General features: G+C 49.5%; 1 protein-coding gene across 2 annotated transcripts in view; it reads left to right on the plus strand.

The window, feature by feature from the left end:
• LOC122366623 (serine/arginine repetitive matrix protein 2-like) overlaps positions 1 to 17,268 on the plus strand; it is an 84,471-nt gene that overhangs the window by 44,932 nt on the left and 22,271 nt on the right. Inside the window, exons 3-5 of one of the 2 annotated variants that reach the window (XM_043339083.1) lie at positions 1,726 to 1,861; positions 2,245 to 2,389; positions 16,256 to 16,366. In XM_043339083.1, the coding sequence (XP_043195018.1) occupies positions 1,726 to 1,861; positions 2,245 to 2,389; positions 16,256 to 16,366 (392 nt within the window). Of the gene's footprint in view, positions 1 to 1,725; positions 1,862 to 2,244; positions 2,390 to 11,982; positions 12,595 to 16,255; positions 16,367 to 17,268 lie in introns of those variants that run through there. The other variant, XM_043339084.1, reaches the window with a different exon arrangement.

The raw sequence follows: 17,268 nt of genomic DNA on the forward strand, positions 1-17,268 counted from the left end.
TGGACAGTGGAGTGGAGGGGAATATCCAATACCATGGCGCTCGGGGTTCTTTGTAGACTGAGTGACCGAGTCAACATAGGGTGATGTTTGAACACGATGCTGACCTTGATACCAGAGAGGGCGTGTCAGATGAAATGGACTCCGCCGATGTTTTCCTAACAAATGTGCAGTGTGCAGTCTTTGTGGTCGCCTATAACTTAATGGCCTGAAGCTTTGCTTGGTGGTTTGCAGGGAGTTTGATGGCAACTGTGTTATTATTCGATGCTGCGATGGCGCATCGCTAAAAGGATTTCTCAGTTCAATATGAAAGCATGACCTTTTGATGCCTTGGTATGCATATTACACTACCTTTCTCGTCTTCAGTAATGGCTGGTACAGATGGATTCAGGGTAAAATCTATTGAAATCGGCTTGTTTCGAGGCCACAGAGAAGGCACCATAGTTGTTTCAATGTCACATATGCAGCTATGGGCAGCATGCCAGTTGCATACTGCATAGTACCAGGAATAAGAGCCACTGTGGTTCTGAGTATTATTAGAGACGAGTATTTTGGACTCCTGTCCCCATGTAAGCTAGGTTTTTATTCACGGATACATCAAATGCTAACAAGTAGCGTGCTAAGCTACGGATGATAATGAATTATTCTTTGCACACACATGCACCTCCCTTTCCATACCCACTCTCACTTCCATTCCGTCTCTCTCTCTCTCTCTCTCTCTCTCTCTCTCTCTCTCTCTCTCTCTCTCTCTCTCTCTCTCTCTCTCTCTCTCTCTCTCTCTCTCTCTCTCTCTCTCTCTCTCTCTCTCTCTCTCTCTCTCTCTCTCTCTCTCTCTCTCTCTCTCTCTCTCTCTCTCTCTCTCTCTCTCTCTCTCTCTCTCTCTCTCTCTCTCTCTCTCTCTCTCTCTCTCTCTCTCTCTCTCTCTCTCTCTCTCTCTCTCTCTCTCTCTCTCTCTCTCTCTCTCTCTCTCTCCACTTTTCCCGTCCTCTTTTTCCCTCACTCTTCTCCTACTGATAAATCAGGCGATCCTTCCTCACAGTAGCATTAGGACCCCTCCCTGTCTCACTGACACCCACACTGCTGTCGCTAAGCACATACGGAGCCAAAGTCGGCCGGCCAGGAAAGCGGGCTGCATGCTTGAATGGACTGTGATCATCACTGACCAGCGGTGACCGTCGCTGACCGTCGCTGGTCGGCCGTGAATCACGATAAACAGACGCCTACAACGTCCCGTGGCCACGAGTTTGGACAGGTCCAGCGCCCCGTGATAGTGGTTCTGACGAGTCCAGTGATCATGGAGCTGGGTAGTCCAGTTCATGAGCTACTGATCTGTGCAGTCCAGTGATCACTGATCTTGTCAGTCAAGTGGCATACTGGCCACTTGACCTGGCCAGTCCAGTGACCACGGATTCAACCAGTCGTCCTGGCTAGTTCATTATGCTGCTTGTTAGTTTATCAACCCAGATTCTCGTCTAAATTTAGCGTCCATTGTCCAGAACGTGCCACCTCTAGTTCCGCCGGGATTCACTGTAAGAAAGGCTGCGCGGTGGGCGGGCGGACGGATCCAGTCCCTCCACTCGTTTTTGCCCAGTGACCCGAGTGGCTGCCTCGTCACAAAAAGCCGCGAGATATTTTTAAAAGGACGACAATACGCTGGCATCGGGTGTCACGTCTCATCGCTTGTCTGGCTTCCTCTCCCACTTTCTCACCGCCTTTCCCTCTCGCCAGGTCACCGGAGGCGGCGGTTTCAGCCATTCAAGAAGCTGCAGAAGCTTTTCCGACGGAAGGGCAAGGAAGATGATGATGCAGTTGAGAGCTCGGGGCTGCCAGAAGTGCCACCCTCGCCTCAGGCCCAGCGGCGCAGGTAAGGAGTGGCAGGTTGACTGGAAAGGCTGGCAGACCGCCAGGTGGCGGGGACATATGGAGAGACATGTGCTGCCACCTAGGGGGTACGGCGGAAGCTATAGCTTGGAGGGGACTGGAGGGGGCGATCGCTTGTAGCCTGCAGTCTGATTCGCTGGCAGACTCCTTGAAGGGGAGAATTGTGCATTGGCGTGGTTCTGTCTAATACATGACGTGGTAATAATATGCACAATAGAGTATCTTATCACATCTGGCTAAAAAAATTGTACAACGCTGGATTGATGGCTCCTGAATTAAGTGACTGAGGCACAATGGTAACCATACCACCATCCCAGGATAAAGCGTCTGCTGTCTGATGTCTGACACTTCTTCGTTTTCCTACAGGTCGGGGAAGGGCAGCTCGTCCCCCAACAAATACCGCCTCAGCATGTCGCACGACTCCATCTTCCAGACGGGCGGGGAGCCCGCGGCGGGCATGGACTCGGCAGCATCGATCCCATCCCTGCCCAGCTCCAGCAGCCGACTGGCGGTGAGTACTCGACTCCTGAGTCGAATCTGAGTCGGAGAGGAGTCAGGTTGGCGGTACACACGGCGAAACCACGTCAGACAGGGCATGGAATAAACTATAGTTTATTTTGACACGTGCAAATGCAGTACTGGAGATCTCAAGCTTTAGTATCTTAGTCGTCCGCTAGGTGGTGCGGTGTCGCTAGTGCTCTGCGGCCGAAGCGACCGTAATGGCCAATGCGATAGAAACTAGAAAATTGAGTGGGCAACGGCTTAGCAGTTTTATGCAGTATCACATTTGATGGTTTGTGTGAACAGTGCAGTACGTGGAAAGCCATGACTGTTATGTGTTATTCCCAAATATCAGGCCATGAGACGAGTTCGAAAGGCCCCGATTGTGCAACCGATTATTACATCCGAGAAAGAAGTAAATTACTGCACCGTCGCGACTTAGATTTGTTTATATCTATCAACGCCATCATCAGGACCTTCGCACTTCCATCCCAATCACCTCCCCTGTTTCCGGGTTAGCAGTCAGACCCAGCAAGCAACCGACGAGGGCAGTTCGAATAGGTTACTTGTCCGAGGTTACCGTTTGCGAGGAGTGAGCCAAACTCCCGCAATGGTCGTCTCATAGAGAAGAAGGAATAGATGAAATCGTGGGCTTGATTGGCTTGTTGGGGTGGGAAAATAAATTAAGAATGCAACTACTCTAGTACATAACACGGTGTTGTCAAACACTAATCACAATCACAATATCAAACACTCGAGCGATATCCCTGCCGCTCGCCTTTTACTAAACTAACTGTTGGGCAACGAACTGTGGCTCGATGACAACCAAACCAGTTAGGGAAGGACCACAAAAACTATCGTACGTGGAAGGCACCTCAATGCCTACCGAGAGTCTCTTATGGTTATCAGGGCTCGCCACCGCACCAGATCGTCTGTCTATAACCGCAGTCAGTTCGTGCCGCCATCTGTCCACCGTTGAGCGTCACAGCTGAGCGGAGTCAATGGAGTGACATCCGGCGTGGGGCGGGCCCGACGCTGGTGTGTCGGACCGACTGGTCTGGCTGAACGGTGCTGGTTCGACTGACCCTGGTCTGGTGCTGGTCTGGTCGTGATTCTTTTGTGTAATGGCCATGTTTTTTCGGGCTCTGTTCCGCCCTTATTTCACCCCTGGTCCAATGAAACTTCACTCGTAGTCCGGCGGTGATTTGGTACTGGTCCAGTACTGGTTCATTATCAGTCCGACGATGGATCGATTCGGTATTGGTTCACCCGTAGACGTCAAGACGTAGTTCATCCGTCTTGGTCCGCCGCCGGTCCATATTGGTCCAACTGCAGTCCGGAGCTGGTCCAGCGGTAATCGTTTTTGCCGGTAACATACCGTCTGTATGGGTGATCAACATGCAGCCGAGACCAACAGAGAAAAGCCGACACAGTGAAGCAGCGCCCGCACTGACCGCGTCAGGCTGGCCGCACCGCGCCGTTTTTGTCTCTGCGACTGACGCGGCGCGGACGCCCACCGCGCGTCAGCCGCCGGTCACCGGCCGCCGCTCGCCGCCGCTCGCCGCCGTCCGGTGCGCTGCGCCAGTTTCGTCTCGTCTGGCCGGTCGGCGGCATGTGTATCTCTGCAGCGGTGCTCTTTCTCTCGGAAGACTTTTCTCTGAGGTGGTTTAGCTGATCTTACTACGCTTGGACTTCAAGAACGGTTGTCCTTGACGCGTGAATGCGGTTCCACGGTAGTCGGTGATCGTCGTGGTACGCCGTGAAGGTGTAAAGAAGCTTTGATTTGAGTGCATCGTTGTGTGCAGTGTTTTTTGTGTCTTTTCTATGTCGCTTTTCATGACCAGCTTTGAGATATTTGATTGACGCGGCTGGTCGGTTGCGAGCGGAAGACTCGGAACATCGTGATTTGAGTGACAGGCTACAGCGGACGGACTACTCTAAAAAGGAATGTGAAACTTTTGATTTAGTATTCCGAACTGTTGTGGGATTCCTGAGCTAAGCGACGAAGTTCGTTGGAGCTACCGTCTTGAATACGCCGACGGCCTCGCTCGCCTCTGAGATATCGGCTGCATGACCCTGCCTTCATTCGTCACTCCACCACCGCTGAACCGGCCGCTCTTCTGAGACATGAACAACATCACCACCCTGCCGGTGGACTGTTTCACCTGCGTCAACATGCGCAACACGCTGCGGACCGTCCACTTCAGCAGCGTCATCACCTCCTCCCTGCTGATCCCAGTGAGTTGGGTTGGATTGGTCCCCGCTGAGTGCTGGTCCACTGTGAGCAGCTGCTCACAGTGAGCTGGGCGATGGTAATGGTGTGGTCCTGATGATTCTATTGGGGGCTGAAAGTGGTTGATGACACCTATTGTTCATTCTAGTGAGTTGTTCTAGATTCTAGATTCTAGATTCATTCTAGATTTGGTGTCCCTTATGATCTCAGTAAGCTTATGGTTCCCTGCTGATCCAAGTTATAAATTTTAATTACTTGGATCGGTCATTACATACTGATGAACCATGCGCACACTTGTGATTTATTTATGTTTTTCTACGTTCCTTCATTGATATTACAAATGGAAACCTTCTTATTTAATGTTGTGTTTCGTCTCAAAGTAGCTGTGCAAGATTTGCCAATGCTTCCTGTTTCAGAAAATACCCACCACTTTCACTCAGCTGCCATAACCACTTTTCATTTCGTACTCCTGGACCTCAAATCCTAATCAGCTTTGCCGTCTCCCACGGCATTCCGCGTTCGTGGAATGTGCGCGGGTCACTGCTCCCAAATCTCCTGTCCCGGCCGCCCGCCGGTCACCGTAATCCAGCGTGTCACCAGCAAGTCACGACTCTTTTGTGTCGTCCACTCGAGCCTCGGAATCGCGCGGCGGCGCTCTGCGAATACATTAGTCAGCTGCCGTCGGTCGGCACTGAAGTGGCCTCTAAGCAGGTAACAAGAGCGGCAGAGACCGGGCGCGCCGCGGATTGCCACCGTCGAATCTCACGCCAGATGGCGGGCAGGTTCACCGGCGGAGCTCGCTGCTAGCGCGGCCGGCAGGGGGCGCCAGAGGAGTTTCACATTGACGAGCGCCGCGCACGGCTGGGTCGGCCGCTGCGATGGCTTTCATCATTTCATCATTCCACGGCTCTGAGTGGCGCTTGATGAAGTGATTATGGCTGAATCATGTCGGAGCTGGGAAGACGGCGCATTATTAAAAGCAGGTGGCCAGCGGTAATGGAAGTGCGCAGAACGGCAACCCAGGTGCAGAGATTGAAGGCATGGACGTGGTAGTCTTCGCTTGTCCTGCTTTACATTTGCGAATTGTAATTAATCGTCTCCATCCGTTTGTTTTGTCATACAAAGATATTATCTCTTTCGGATTAAATAAAATAATTCAATCAAAGACTTTAATGTGATATAACAGAATAAAATAGTTCAATGTTCTATTTAAATAGATTATTCAACAAGGTAAAATAGGTATCGATTGCATTGTTGCACCTAAAAAAGGTTTGAGCTGCTTCTATACAGAGCGTGTGATGAATTATCCTGAATTACAATTGATTCGTTACCAGTCGAGCAGCTGGCAGAGCTCATGTTTTCAAGCTGGAGTCTGCCTATCCAGTCCAGATGTCGTTTGGGCTGCAATTAAAGTCTCATCATACTCAGTGGAAAGTGATAGTGCAGCTGACTGGCTTTTCTCCGTCCATTTTACAGTACCTTACATTTCACTCTGTGCGTAAAAACAGTACTCGTTTTCATTTCACCCCCTCATGTCAACAGCCTCCACGGACTCACCATTGACCGTGACCCCGCTCCGACCCCAAGCTCCTCCACTCCCCTCGGCATTTCTCTCTCCCGACTATTTTTGGTGTGGTGACTGTTTCTTTCACCATCTCCAAGCCTCGTCCTTCCCTGCGTGGGTCTGGCGGCCGCTCCCTGCGGACACTCCTGTTCCAGCGCTGTGAGAATTTAGCGGCCAGTTCTCTCACACAGCACCACAGACTGCGTGGGAGCCCAGCGCGCGGCGCCCCGCTGGGTAGCTGCAGTTCCGGGCTAGCTTTCAAGGTTTCTGAACAAGGAGTGTGTTGACATAAAGCTAGGATATTGGAAGGCTAGGGCAGTAATGAGTGGCTTTATGGGGTGTTTAGAATGACCGTAGCAAATGTGTTACATGTCAAGATTAATGTGCAGTTAATGAGTAATGTGGTGGGCAGCTGACCTTGACAGAATTTTTAACACTCATGACAATTATTGAGGTTAATGAAAGGCATTTTTGTCATGTCACCAAACGTTTTCTCAACATTTCATTTTATCATTCTATTTTTAATGGACATTTGACACAGACATGATGACAGAATACACGGCTCCTTCAAAAGGGGCACGTCTACATAGTTTGGTCAGCTATGTGCTCGTAATTATCAGCATAGTCGGTCTTATATTCCCAATGTTCCATTTTGACACCGCTGGTTGAAGAGGCTTCAGTCATGCGGGAAGACTGGCGACCTAAAAAGTCAGAATACCTACCCCCACCCTCCCTACCCTGACCTCTGAGCGGACGTTTGACAAGGCCTAATCGAGAATAGCGCCTCTAATTAACCTCCGGCCTTCCAGCGTCCGTCATTTCGCCAGCCTCCACTCCCTCTCTGAATCCGTCTGAGACCTCGTCTTTTATCATCCACCGCCACTGCCTCCATCGTCAAGTTGGCCTTCGCTTCACATGGTCTACACAAATGGAGACGTTTTGTGGGACGATTCCACACAACGTCTTTGGACTGACTCGAGCAGTACGACGGCCTCGGTCGCAGCTGCTGTGGTGTCGCGCGTGGGACTGTGGGCCCCCTGAGGTGTCGCGTGTATGACCCTGAGCCCTGAGGGTGTCTGGGGATAGATTCAGGTCAGGGTGGAAGTGGTGGTCGGGGGATGGAGACGATGGTGACAAATTTGTTGGGCTGAGGGATACCATGCTTGTTTTAAAGAACACATGTAGTAGTTAGTGGAATGTCACGTAATTCCATAAACGCGCTGTGGATTTGACAACTTAAACGACAACAAATACGTTCTTTCGACGGCAGTTTATTATTTTACTTATCGTTTTGCAGCGGTATTGTTTACCCGGTATTCTTGGGTCAATTTCATCGTTGACATATTGGATGCATTGATAAATGATCGGGCTATGAATGGAAGTAAGCAGGTAATGTAAATACTCATAAAACTTAACAACTGGGTTAGCTATGAGGCCAACAGTTTATCTTTAGGCGCTCTTCACAACTTATCTTCACGTGGGCACTGCGTTTGTCACGCCTGGTTGGGCAAGAAGTGGGTGCTCATTTTAGGCGCATGGACGACCTGATTTGGTCATGGCTGAATGAGCCCAAGTGGGCGTTCTTGTTCCGAAAGAACGGTCTGACTAGCGAAGTGGACCATCTCGACCTAACGACCTCCTGCGGGTCGCTGCGGGTCAAAGGTCAACCATTGAGACCGTTCCCGAAATGAGCCATCGTCAAGTGAGATAGCTCGGTGCCATTGTCGAACACAAGGTGGCGTTTATCTCTCGGTAAAATGGAGCACATGTATGTAGATCCATCAGACCGTCAGACGAAGAATCAGGTCGTTTAGGCTCGTTGCGTTCGGGATGACCGGGGACGAGCTGTGAACGATTGAGCGATGTGCGAAGCGCGCCCGTTGAACCGGCGAGTCGTGTTATGGATGGTGGGAGTCTCAGATTCGCCACCTGCTCGAGAACCGTTAGATACTGGATGATACTGGTGATGCTACTGGTATAGCGGTGCGAATGGCTCAGAGGAATCTTGTATAGTAGTGATGTCAATTACGGAAAATCGGAATACCGATACCAAACCAAATACTAACCAAAACCGTGGGGAATACCGAAACCAAACCAAATTGAGAACATGAAGGAAATACCAACTTTTTACCGATTTCTTAGCCTTTTATACATAAGTGAGGGTTCATGATACCAACAAATACCAAACACATTAGGATTGAAATACCAAATACCAAGTTGGTATCGGTTTGGTATCGGTATACCAAAAAGTTGGTATCCGATTGATATCTCTAGTGTATAGTGGGATTACTAGATTATGCCACGTTACGAACACATCAGCTGAGACTGTTCCTCTTTAACAAACACCGCAATATTCCTGCCGGTACGGCGTGTTAGCGTCCCATGCAGCGATGCAGTCTCCGGTTACGCTGAAGTCGGGCGTTGCAGTCACCGAGGCCTCTGCCTATGGCGCGTTGCAGTCTCTGTCGATTCGGAAAGCTGACAATGGAAAAGGCGCTGTTTTACGTCTTTTAGCACACTTCTATGGGTATGTTTGTAAACTTTATGTAGTAAACTGGCTGGTATATACCTGATATAATTTACAATGCCGGGTTCTCCAAGACCTTCTCATAGCATTCGCTCGGTCTTGGAATTCGTTTTGTAACTGGCAACCGTAATATGCCCGGCCTGCTCAATTTCCCATGTTTTGCCTACGCTGCCGGCTGTAGCTGTGGTCGCGTTTTCCCGTTTTGGTCCATTCAGTCGACCATGACCAGTGGCGCTGCCGGCTATATTCTCACACTGGCATGTGTCTGTATTTGTCCGCGTGTCCGTGTCTGTCGTGGCGCTAGCTGAGATTGCGCACTCGCAGATGTGCCTACGGCTATTATGCTAACGGTGGTGGTAACGGACGGCTGATTTTCCATTGTTTCAGCACGCTAGATTGTGAGATAGGCATATATATATATATATATATATATATATATATATATATATATATATATATATATATATATATATATATATATATATATATATATATATATATATATATATATATATATATATATATATATATATATTGATTTAAATTTTTACATGAGTTTTGTTTGTTGATAATGAGGTACGAGTTTTGTGTTGTGGTGTGCATTTTTAGATATGGTAGCGGATGATATTGCTTTGGTCACTGCCCACTGGCCGTAGTTTATTAAACTTGCCAATTCTCTAAACGGTAAACGGACGTCAAACATCACTTAGCAAACTGAAATTCTTTTTGAGCTGTCAGAATCCAAACATAGTCGTTGAGCACGACGGAGCTAGCTGTTTACCGATAGCCCTATCAGCACTCGATAATCTGCCGTACTTGAGCTTCTGACTCATCAATGCGAGCTCTCGAGTTCTCAGTTCTGCAGAGCTGAGAACTAGACAGAACTGGCTCGTAGAGCAGAGAGAAACGAACGACATTTCGTTCATTTCTCTCTGCTCACCAAGCCAGAGACAGTCTATCGCCTTCCCGACCACGCGTCACGGCCCGGCGGTGTGGTGGTCCCATTATGTTCCGCTGGCTCGGTAAGTGAGCCATACCGGCACACGAGAGTAGCGCCTAAGCGCCAGCTGTCGAGCGAGCGCTCAGCCGGCCGTCTCACCGTCTGAAACTGGTCGCACAGGCACACACACGGACAGACACGTGAGCACGACACCACTTTCGCCAGACAGGTGGCTGCTGTTGTCCTTTGAGAGGATGGTGAAGACAAGAAACTGTTTTTGAATGGTTGTTTTTCGAAAGGAAAACGTAGGATATGTGGTGATGAGTCAAAGGTCAAAAGGAAAAATCGGCACAGATAGCAGATGATTGAAGTTTCGTACTTGAAAACGGTCAGGAGGCGAAAAACAGTTTCATCGAGCTCACCGTGTACCACATGAAGTGATGTTTAGGATAAAGTGCATTCGAACAGTGCGGCATTCATTGGATATGATCACGAATCAATCGCTCATACTCCTCACGATGTTTGATATCTTCAAGGTTTTTTCTTGCCACGTATTTAGTCAGCTTATCTGTCAAACAAACACCCCACTTAGGGGTCAAGCGCTGCCGGCGCTGGGTGTGACTGCGAGAAACACTTGAGGTGCAGCAGGTAGTCATCTTATCTTTCTGTAATCTGTGTTCGATGGACTTATGCATCTTCCAGTCTGGTCAAAACCAGCCCATGGCGCTGTGATGGGGGTGGGGAATGAGTGGAACGAATCACTGACCCTCGCATGGGGCTCATAACCGAGAGAGACTGCAAAGTGATTACTAACACATGAAACCGCTGCTGATGAATGCTGACCGGCTGCTTAGACCACTGGATTTTGACTGCTGAACCTTCTAACCACATCTGATGCACGCTGACCGACTGCTGATTCTACTAACTACTGACACTGCTAAGCCTTCTAACCGCATCTGATGCACGCTGACCGACTGCTGACTGCCCGAAGCCGAGCTGTGCCGTTAGCCTGTGCGATGGAGCTCATCATTGCCGTTAGCCCGCTCGGCTACGCTGCAGGCTTTGCAGCGTTATTAAGTCACTAACTGGTGGTCTGAGATGTGGAGCTGTTCACGCGAATCATATCTCAGGTGGCAACTATCTCGATGTCTGGCATCATGTGATAGCTATCATATGACCGCTGAGACCACTTAAGCTGTTGATTGATGTCACGTTACCCACTCGACCTTTCAGGGTTACATTTCAGCTGCATTGGGATGATGCAGGGCAACTGTTGTAAAAATATCCTCTGCCGCCAAATTTCTGACTCCTACGAACGGAGTTATAATCTGTAGGTATTTTCTGTGTTTATTGACAATTTGAATGCTTCGATTAAATTTTCCACCGAAAATTAACTTTGAAATGAAATCATCAGATAAGTTAATAATGATGAAAGTTTGCTATTTTCGCGACTAAGTTTTACTGTAGAAACACATCGCTGGGCCATGTCCATTTTCCGCCAGTGAGAGATATTTCATTTAATCGTTTCGGTGCATGTGGTCCATTAAATGCTTGAGTTTTACAACAACAACAAAACTATGTTGGGATCATGTCGAAACTACATATATAATATGTGAGTTTCATAAGGCATAGCATATAAATAACTCAGCTTATAATATCACTGCGCATTTATGGGGATGGACTGGGCACGGATGACTTCAATGAATCATTGCTATCAGCGGCACTTGAAAGAGTGTTTGATAGGATTGTTTGCGCTCCTGTCAAATACATCTCGGCCGCGCAGTGGATGAAGTGTTTTCCCGTATCGCACAACATGGGATAGCCCCGCCGTTGGAGTTTGATCCATTCTGTGTCCACATGCATCTTTGGGGTCTATGTCTCTGGTTACCTTGATCTCTCAACGCTCTTGCAACCACTCCCAAAAGTGCTCATGGCTCATACAAAGCTCTAAAGCTCTGAAATTTGATGACGGACGGATAAAAACGTTGACCTTCGAATATATGCTTACCTACGCAATAATAATAAAGCAGTATGAACGAAGCAAAATTGAAAATGAGACATTCTTACGTTTTTAATGTTCCTGCGTTACATCTTTAGTTTGACGAGCCCTTGCTGCCCAGTAAAACAACTCGGGCCATCTCACATTGATACTTTATTAGCGATTCAGTGCGGCTGCCGGTCCAAGTTTAGCGGCACTGTACCGTGACCCAGCTGTGGGCCAGCCCGTGGCCCACTGACGGCCTGTGACGTCACACCAGTGCCGCTCGGCCGCCGCGGGAACCTCGTGGCCTCTGGGGCGGCGTAGCGGCGGCAGCGGCGACGGCGGCGGCGGTCAACCCGCAGTAGGGTGCTGGGCAGCGGGCCGTGCGGCGGTGCGGCGCGGTGCGGATTGGAGGGGATGTGACCCACGTCACTGGGAGGTCGCAGTGTGGAGGACTGAGCACGGAGGACTGACGTCGACAGGACTGAGACTGACGTCTGTTGGAGAATTGACGCGTCGAGCGGAAACTTAACACCGGAAGGAGGATTGACGTAGAGCCGAAAATTCACGTCGGACAGACCACGGGATAAGGTGAAGCTTACGTCGAACTGTATCAGAGAACTGGGCATTGAATGAAGAACTGAGATTTAGTGAGGACCTATTGCATAGTGAAGTTCAATCTCCAGAAACTGAGAGCAACTGCCGGTCCTTGGCTAACGGACTACCACAAACTTTGCAAACTGTGAACCGAAAACTGTGGACTCTGTGAACTGTGAGGTGTGAATTGAAATTGGCCATAATGAGGGAGCTGGGCCCGCCGCTCCAGTCAGCGGCCATGACAATGCTCTGGGTGAACGGTGGCAACGAAATGGGCGAAACACGAGCGTGTAAAACCCAATCGCTCTACTATCCCAGCAACTCAGAGCTGACCAAACCCAGAGGCAAGGGTCTCAGGATCAGCATGCTCCAGGTAGGTCTGGTTGGCGGTAGAAATAAAGAGCGGCATCGCGTTTCACATTGTCATGGTGGTTAGTTTGTGTCCCACTCCCAGCGGTATTAGGTGTGGACATGGTATGTGGCTTATAGGCTTTATCGTTTCCCATGGTCTTACTCGTATTTTTTTCGATTATAGTCATATATTCTGCATTTATCATGATTAAATTCCCGTAGTCATCCTTGATGTAACATTGTATGGATGAAATCCAGCCAAATGCAGGTTAATGGGCATATGAAAAGATAAATGATACGCATTTGGGAACTACGGAGGCCAGCGTTGAACTAATTGATCAAAGGTCCATGAAGGAGACTGGTTTTGAAACTCGAAGCATGTGAAACATTTCCTAGTAAGTATGCCTTTCTTATGCTTGGGTACTGATTGTTCCTTTTTTAAACATTCATAGTGTAAAAGCAATTCCAGTGGCATTGTAATGTGCCGACACTCGACACTCGACAGCATACCACAGTGGGCACACTATTTTGGCTTTTTATTGACTTCTGTAGACTGTACGTACAGTAGCCTTTACATTCCGTATTTCCCATCCTCTCGGTGCTTCCACCTCAACCAGCTGCTTCCTCCTCAAATAACCCGGAAACCACCGATTCATGTTTCCCAAATAAAGCCAGCCGGTACATGGTTTCCCAAATAAAGCCAACCGCATCACCACCATTCAACACGTTCTCCATTTCAGAAACCACACCCCCGAGCCATAACTTTCGACTGCGACGCATTCCCTCCCTACTTGCTCGACCCACAACACACGACCGGGCGTTTCCCGGTTCCCGCGCCGACGCTGGCGACCCTGCGTGACCCACATCCGGCTCTGGAGAGGTCAGAGGTCACGGAACGCGCTGCCCCCGGGATGCCTATTGACGGCCGGGCCCGCCTGCCGACAGAGCGGCCTGGCATGACCAATGTGGCCTGGCCGGCTGAGGGCTGGATGGTGGGATTCTCTTTGTTTGGGAGGAAGGCAGAGGCCACTTGCATTGTGGCGAGTTTAGATACTTCTCCCACTTACGTATGGCATATATTGGTCATTACGTTTGTACCAAGATATCGCGAGTACCTACTTTGAATTTTCATCCGTCATATTTTGAATATTTTCAACACAATTATGGCTGATTAGGTGCACCAGCTCATTTCTTTATTTTCCGTTATCTCCTTGCCGTTAGATCTCTAGCGTTATTCATATTTTTTAGTAAAAAACAGACGAGCTTAAAATGACCACTTACAGGTCCTTCAGTGACTGCCGTCAGTTACTTTTTCGAGTTTTTTTTTAAGTTTGCCGGGTCAGTTCCTTAAAGGAAATAGTTCACTTTTTAACATGGGTTTTGAACTGGAATAGCAGTTCCGTAGCTTGGGCTGAGACGAGCATAAATCAGGAGCTTTTACAGCCCAACGATCACCCTAGGCAAAGATATTCTATTTCTCGTCCCGAAAAAGGTGTCTTGCGTTGAGGATGTGTGCCTTGCATATATTTCCATCCAGTATGAAAAGAGCATGGGTCCCGAAAATTCTTCAGAAAGTAGAGAAATTATCTACGAGAACTCTAGAGAAATTCTCGTACTGATCAATTAGGACATTCAGGGGAACATTATCAGATCGAGCAGATCGCCCAAATGCCGGTGGCTGCGATAATTTCTCTGTTTCTGAAGAATTTTCGGGACCCATGCTCTTTTCATACTGGATCGCGTGTGCCTTACAGAAACTGAAAAGTTCTTCCTATATCAAAATATAGAAAATAATCTTTTGTTATAAAAAGGTTTTATTTTCTTTGCTGATTATTTTGAACATAAAAAATCATAAATCCGTTGCAAAAAAATAATTTCGTGAAAGTGAACTATTTCCTTTAACAGTTGACTATAAGTGCTCACTACTTTTCCCAGAAGTATGTGAAACTGCATCTCAAACAATCCCACTCAATGATCGGAAGTTTAGCGGTGTGCCACTGAACCAAAAAGGTCGAACTGGTTGTCCCAGCTTAGCCGGTCGGTGGTGGCCGTGAGGCCCCGTCTGGTATTGTTTAGCTGGCGGCGGCGCAGTGCCCAGGAGTATTTGTTGATTTGGGTCGAAACAAACAGTCGGCGTTTCGTTGAAGCTCACGGAGCACACCTCTCAGTGTGACCTATATTTGGTGGTTCGTCGAACGGATGTAAGATTTCACCGTTACGTGGCAGTGACATTCTGTAGCCATGCGTGGTTTTGTAGTTTCCGACCCAGACATTTTTTAATGTTTTGCACTTCAGAATAGAGACGCGTGCCATATTTTTGTGCATTTTCATAGCATGAGAGATAGGTGTGACGTGTGTATGACAGACTGCATAACATACCCTTGCTTAGGTTTGGCAAATTTATGATAGATCTAACAGCAATAGAAACTGGTCTTTTTCTCCTTCGTGAGCAAAGCTGGTCATCCTAATCAACATGCGAATTGCGAGCATTATTCGTTGTCGTAGCTCTGTCAACAGGATTTTCAGCGGGCTCATTATATTTGCAAATCACGTGGGTGCTCCCTGAATAAAATCACTCACTGAACCATCTGCCTGGGTGTTCCGAGTCCTATTCAAATGTTGGCGGAGCGGTTCTCCTCTGTTGTTGTCGGCTCGACTGGCTCTGGCTTTGTCTCTGTGACCCGATTTTATGTATTACAGCCTGCCCGCCCGCCCACTTGACCCACCGCGCGCTCCAAACGCCCGCCCTCCCGCCTGTCCGCCTGTCCGCCCGTATGCATCCCGTTGTCCGCCCGCCTGTTCGCCTGCCCGCCTACCTGTCCGCCTCCCGCCCGTCGAATTGTTTGCCGACCTCGCTGTGTGTCCTGTATTCGGGTCCCGCTTCTATGCAGAGCGGCGACCAAATGGGACGGCCAGTCAGTACAGGTGAACTGAAGCTCCGCGCTGGGTCATTGGCCAACCTGCTGGGTGTGGCTGACCCTTCACTCCCATCACTCCGAGTTGCTGAGTGACCAAACTTCCCGGGCGTGCCCACTGCCCAGCCTCCGGCCAACAGTCTGTTCTTTTCGGAGAGCCTCGTCACGCGATGCCGAGCTGGCTGCCTGTGTGCCAGCTGTCGACATCATTCCAGAGAGCCTGCAGCGCTCTGCAGTTATAGGTCAGCGGCCTGAGCCGCGTACCAGCGCCAGATGCGGGCAGCGAAAATCTCCGATAAAAGCGTGGCACCATGCGGGTAAACCACCGCCCGACCTTGATCAACTGATAGTCGTGTACCTACTGATACTGACTGTGCCAGCTGATGTGTGTCTCTGCGAATGGCACCCGCTGTCTGCCCGCCCCGGACGGAAAGTGGTCGCTGCTGAACCTGCGACCCCCCCCCCCCACCCCCCGCTCCTTGTGTCCCAGCGCCAGGAAAACTCAGACCAACACAAATGACTAGCCCCTGCAGCGGGATGACGTCATCTATAAGCCTCTGTCCTCCGGTTCATGTGCCAGTTTCCCTACACAGAGTCGAGCTGTGCGGTGTCTGTTTCAGTGTTGTTCTGACTGACCAGGGCTGTGTTCGATCCGGGCTCAGCGAGCGCGGTGTTTGTGTTTGTGAGAACTCGCCGGTGTTTGTGAGGGCCCGGCGCCGTTTGTGAGAGCCCGACGGTGACGCGGCGATGTCTCTGTGTATCTCACAGGCCGAGCTGCGCAGTGTGCTCACCAAGAAGCGCGGCGATGACGTCGATGACGATTCGGGGCTGCCGAGGTCACCTGCCACACCGCCCGACGGACCGCTGCACACGGCAAAGGTGAGGCTGCGGACAGCAGAGAGGGGATGCTCGGAATTCGGATGGTGGGGAACTCCTCGGATATGGGGTTGGATAGCCCGGGACACCTCCTCCGATTCAAGGGGCTTTGCTAAGTGGTAGCCGCTCTATTATTTTCCTAGAATAGGCATTAGATTACATATGTATCTCCATCCGGCGTTGCGATGTTCTGTGTACGGAACTGCCAAGAGCAAAGTGTTAAAACAATCTAGGCATATCACTCGTAATGGATTTTTACTGTCATCGCTCTGTACAAGTTGTTACCCACTCATAATGCATGTAAAAACAAGTCACTATCTTGATCTGATACATCCAGTGCTTTCTTACCACCATGCCAGCTGGTATTGGACACGAAAGGCTAAGTGGTGCACGCGCTTCACCTTGATAATTGTTCAGTCGGGAGAACGGCTAACGCCCCGTGACCGAGTTCCGAAACCGAGACACGCTTTCTCGGACGTGACAGCTTGTGGTGGATGATCATAATTACTCGTGAAACTTACTCGATTTGGTCCTAGCTACTCGATGCAAACAGGCGCTTTATGTTGTCTGAAATTCCTCGAGCGTAGCTGCCAAGATGTAGGCGCGCACTGCGCAGCATTACCGAAAGTACAGTTTTCCCGTCGTTTACATTTCCGAACCTTTAAAGAGTGAACGGTGACTAAGTGCATATGTAGGATAGTACCACGGTAGAAGGATAGGTGCGGGAGAGGAAGAGGTGAGAGTAGGATTGAAGAGGGAGATGTGAAGGGGATGAGAACCGCAAACCGTGTACAACAAAACACTCTCTGGCCGTTCAGGGAGCGCCGTGTCGTGTCAGGGGGAGCGGGGGTATGCGCGAGCTGCCCAGAGAGGTGCGTCACCACAGGGTGCGACGTGGAGTGATC

The sequence above is a fragment of the Amphibalanus amphitrite genome, unplaced genomic scaffold, assembly GCF_019059575.1.
Source record: "Amphibalanus amphitrite isolate SeventyFive unplaced genomic scaffold, NRLGWU_Aamphi_draft 000820F_arrow, whole genome shotgun sequence".
Classification (NCBI taxonomy): domain Eukaryota; kingdom Metazoa; phylum Arthropoda; class Thecostraca; order Balanomorpha; family Balanidae; genus Amphibalanus; species Amphibalanus amphitrite.